Below are 4813 nucleotides of genomic sequence, written 5' to 3'. Positions count from 1 at the left end.
ATGAGAAGCCCTGCCCCTCTCCCATGATTGTGAGGGATCATGACCCTTCTCCTTTCTTCTTTGAAAAATCCTATTTCCTCTCCTTCCTCTGGAAGCAAGCTTATCTCTTGGTCCACCTCTGTGAGGGGTCTTCACTCCTTAAACCCAGTTCTTTGAGTGATCGTACTCCCCCCCCCCATCTCTGTGAGGCCTCTGTAAGGCTCACCTCTGTAAGGCACCTATCCCACTTCGCCCATTATTTGAGGGGTCTTGCCCCCCCCCCTTTCTTCATACCTGGCGACAGCGACCCAGTCACCAGCTGGTAGAGGGATCGCGCTGCCTGCCCCAAAGGGCTCCGGCACCTGCCGGGGCATCGGTTCATGGTTGAGCCCAGAGCACTGTGGCCATGCTCCGCCCCCAAAGCCCGGGGCGTCGGGTCTCCGCCCCCATCCGAGTGGGCCCTGCGTGGGGGGAGCGGGAGGGCCGGAGCGGCAGGACCTCGCGGGGGGCGGGGAGCCTCTCCTACCTTCACTAGGGAGGCTCACTGTGGCCCCATCGTTTGAAACACCCGCCCCCAAAGTTCGCAGACTGGGGTGGGAGGCATGGGGAAGGGGGACTCTCCTCCCAGCCTTGTCTGGCGACGTTTTCTGGACTTCTGGCAGGGAAGTGGATTTGAAGGAAGAGCTGCAGCGGAATCGCCCTTGGCATTTATCGCCTCTATTCGGTCCCTTCTCTGCCTGTCGCTCCCCACCACACCCATTTTGGTAGGAAGCAGGGGTAAAAAGGACATCGTTGCCATAGCAACCTCTCCACACTTCTATACTTCCTAGACCAATGGGGGAGAGAGCAGGAGGGAAGAGGAGGAAGAGCCCAGTGTATTGGGGTAGCAAAGAAGAGGTGGCAGAGATGCGCCCTTACGGGTTCGTCTCCTGGCACCAACTAACTCTCTCTCTCTCATAACTGTTTCTGTTTGTGTCTCTCTGTCCTGGTCCAGCAGGTTCACAGACTACATACATTATCATATGCTGGCTTCCAGACAAATGCACCAAGATGCCCCTCACTCTCAGCCTCCCCCCGCCCCCCTCCTAAACCCCTTTCTTGGGCTCATCCCTATCTTGCTCCAAACTAAACCCAACTCATTGCCGTGGGGTCGGATCTGACTCACACAGCGACCCCTCCTTGGGTTTCCGAGGCGGTATCACTACGGAAGTAGATCGCCCAACCTTCCTTCCGAGGAGTGGCTGGTGGGTTTGAACCACCAGCCTCCTGGTTAGCGTGAAATGCCTTAGGCACTATGCCACCTAAAGTAAACCCCTTCGGGATCTCCTAGTCCCTTCACACTCCTAGCAGAGCCTTCAGGAGAGAGGACACAGTCCCACTCCCTCCACTGGGATTCTGTATTTCTGACCGAAAACCCTACATTTTCCAGGCGGAAGTCACTTACTAAATCCATCCAAATTTTGCCGGCTTGACTTGGCCACAGTCCTTGTCCGAAATCAGCTCCCCACGCATGGCTCCTTTAAGCCACACGAGGGCGCCCAAGTCCTGGGAACGATGTGATTATGACCAAGGGGATCGGACTCCGCACTCTGTAGGTGCCGGGTCCAGAAAACTGGACCCAGGCCTGGCCAGCGCGGTCTTTTCTCTGCTTCCGGCTGGGACCCGACTGCTGTTGATCGCTGCCTTTCTCCACTCCATCGCACTGCCAAGAGGACTCGCCGGGCTGACAAGACTGGAGAGGATGGAGGGGGCAGTGGAAGGGAACTAGGATCCCCCGCCACCCCCAAAATAAAGAGCCGCTTCAGTTTTGTTTAAAGCTCGAGATCAGAGTGGTGGAGGGAAGCGGTTGGTGGGCCCAGAACGCCCTCCCTGTCAGCCTGATGGGCTGGCATGACGAAAGCTGTCTCAGATCTGGGAATCCCACTTGCATGAGGTGGGTAGGGAGCAGAACTTTGGAAAAGCCGGGCCTCCCAACTGCCCAGCCCTAGCTTCAGCACCGCGGACAACGACTCCTGTTGTAGTTGCACAACGGAATGAAACACTGTAGGGTCCTGCACCATCCGTACAGTCACAGCTGTGTTTGAGCCCATTGTGGCAGCCACCGCGTCCATCCATCTCAATGAGGGTCTACTTCTTCTTTGCTGACATTCTACCAAGCATGATGTCCCTCTCCAGGGACTCATCCCACCTAATAGCACGTCCAAAGTACATGAGATGAAATCTTGGCATCCTTGCTTCTAAGGAGCATTCTGCCTGAACTTCTTCCAAGACAGATCTGTTCGTTCTTCTGGCAGCCTATGGTCTTTTTAATATTCTTCACCAACACCATAATTCAAAGGCATCAATTCCTCTTTGGTCTTCCTTATTCATTGTCCAGCTTTTATATCCATATGAGGTACTTGAAAATACCAGGGCTTGGGTCACGCACACCTTAGTCCTCAAAGTGGTATCTTTGCTTTGTAGTATTTTAAAGAGGTCCTTTGCAGCAGACGTGCTCAATGCAATAGTTCATTTGATTTCTTGACTGCTTCTTCCGTTTGAGAACACGGAAGGCCAGGCTGTACCTCAGTCCAGCGTGAACTTCAGCACCGTGGACAACGACTCTAAGTCAGGCATTTTCCCCTCTGCCAGTTTGGCTCCAGGAGCCCCAGCCACCCTGGCCAGGACTTTTCATTTACTTTGACATCTCAACTCCATTGTCTCCAGCTATTAGATAAGCCTGGTAGCCCTATTTCTATTTTCCAAGTTGTCTGTGGAGCTATCTACAGCAAGGATGCTGATGGCTTGTACCATGATTCTTGACGCTTGCCAATGTTTGATCCTTCTATTTCCCTCAGGAGCAGGGACGCATGAGGTAGAATGCTCCCTTTTACACATGAGAAAAGTGAGGCCCAGAGAGGAAAAAGTCACCCAGAGCCGGTACACTCTCACTCCTAACCCTTAAGGCAGTGCACCTTCCAATACAAGTGTCTACATACCCCCACCCAGTAGCAGCTTCAAACAGCCAAGTGGGGAGAGGAGATTTCACTAATGGGAAGAATCAGTTAAAGAAGGAAGCAAACACTGACTAATGAGGTGCTAATGACGGCCTTGGGGCCTCAGTACTCTCCAGGACCCTGAGCTGGTGGTGGGAACAGAGTTGAGAGCAGAACTGGACAGCTGGACCTCTGGGTCCCATCCAGGTTGAGGCACTGAGATCTGGTCTCTTTCATATCTGGGGCCTGCCTGGGAGCAGAACTCTCCTTTCTAGGTGTCTTGGCATATTGACCAGGACCTCCTCACGGTTTGACTAGGTCTCCAGGCACCACATCCTAGTTCCCTCCTCCGTCCTCAAGTCTTAATTAACCTCATTCCCCTCAGGTAAGACGAGGATCACAGCCTCTCCCCTCTGGCTGGCTTTATTTTAGCCACAAAGGAGACAAAGTCCCTCCTCTCATACTCTGTTTGAGTTCTTGGGCAGGATGCAAAATGAGAGACAAACACACAAGTCCATGGAGATGTACACAAGGTGACATCTTCACCTACACAGACACATGGAGCCACTTACCAAACCCAGGAATATACCCATGTACAACCTACAGTCCTGACAGACCTTCCCACAGAGGAAACAGGCTCGGGACAGCCAAGTGGTTTGAGACCACATAAGGGGAGGTAACAGGACACCCCCCAGGCCTATCTCTGAATCTGAAGGGAGGGAAAGAAGATGTATTTTCCTCAGGGTTGGGGTGAAGTTCCGGAAGAGTTTTGGGGATTGAAGCAGCTTCAGTTTTAAGAATGATCTCTGGGTACTTCTTTTTTGGGGCCGATTCATTACTAACCAAAGCCTCCCCACAAGGGCCAGGTGCTGGGCCAACGGGGTGCTCCTGGGAGACAGGCTGGGCAGCTGGACACTACAACCCCTTCCTTGGATCCACCTGGGCTATTTGTGGAAAACTTGGGTAACCAGTGGGGTTCACTAAAGAACCCCCCAATCAGCACCAGGAAGCCAGAGAGGCAGCAAGGGTAAGACATGTCATGGACACTCACACAGTCCCACTGCAGACATCACTACACAAAAGTACACAATTAGCAGCCAATGTCAATATAACCCACATAGTCTCTTAATTACAAAACACAGCACAACACACTTTCACAAAGCTCACCTCAGGAGGTTCACAATCATAAAGTCTTACAATGAGGCACTCCACAATAAAGTCAAGCTCTGACACATTCTGGTAGTCACGTACCGCTTCATACAGAATCACACACTCAAAGAACATAGTGGCACATACGACAGACACACATAGTCAAAACAACCTCATCTATACGATCGGATCCCACACAACCACACTCAAACATCTGACAAGAACACACAATTGCATGGCTACATGCAACTGGCCGAATGCAACCACATTCACTCTGGTTGTCACCAAGGCCACAGGGCACATGGCAACCAGATGGGAAGTACACACACAGAGACACAGAGACATACAAAGAATGACAGGCACTCATGCACATAACACCTCCCACTCCAGACACCCTCCCAGTCCTGTGTCACACATGCCCATACCTGCTGCCTCTCCCCACCTGCCACCCCCAACCCCCAACAACGGAGGTTGAACCTCAGTGTCCTGCTGCCCAGACCAGCTTGGAGGGTGACTGGGGATGGGGCAGAGTGTGGGCTGGACGGAAGGGAGCAGGGCGGGTCGGGTCAGAGAGGCTTAAGGATCTAGGGGGATAGAATCCACCCTCCCTCTTGCGACCCCCGTGCTACCAACTTACCCGTGAGCTGGTCGTAGGAGCCGTCCAGGTCTCGAGAATCGGACAGACTCTCCTTGCGGCCCTGGCCCCGCAT

The 4813-nt window shown here is 53.1% G+C and overlaps 1 protein-coding gene across 1 annotated transcript in view; it reads right to left on the bottom strand.

Annotated features, from left to right (window-relative positions):
• The window catches only part of KCNIP2 (potassium voltage-gated channel interacting protein 2), a 17521-nt gene extending 12708 nt beyond the window's left edge, over positions 1–4813 (bottom strand). Inside the window, exon 1 of the mRNA XM_007939919.2 lies at positions 4741–4813. Coding sequence (XP_007938110.1) covers positions 4741–4813 — 73 coding nt within the window. The remainder of the gene's footprint in view (positions 1–4740) is intronic.

The sequence above is a fragment of the Orycteropus afer genome, unplaced genomic scaffold (assembly GCF_000298275.1).
Source record: "Orycteropus afer afer isolate SDZICR_OR568_19922 unplaced genomic scaffold, OryAfe1.0 scaffold00064, whole genome shotgun sequence".
Lineage (NCBI taxonomy): Eukaryota > Metazoa > Chordata > Mammalia > Tubulidentata > Orycteropodidae > Orycteropus > Orycteropus afer.
Note: the sequence above shows the minus strand (reverse complement) of the source record. Positions and strands in the feature narration are given on the sequence as shown.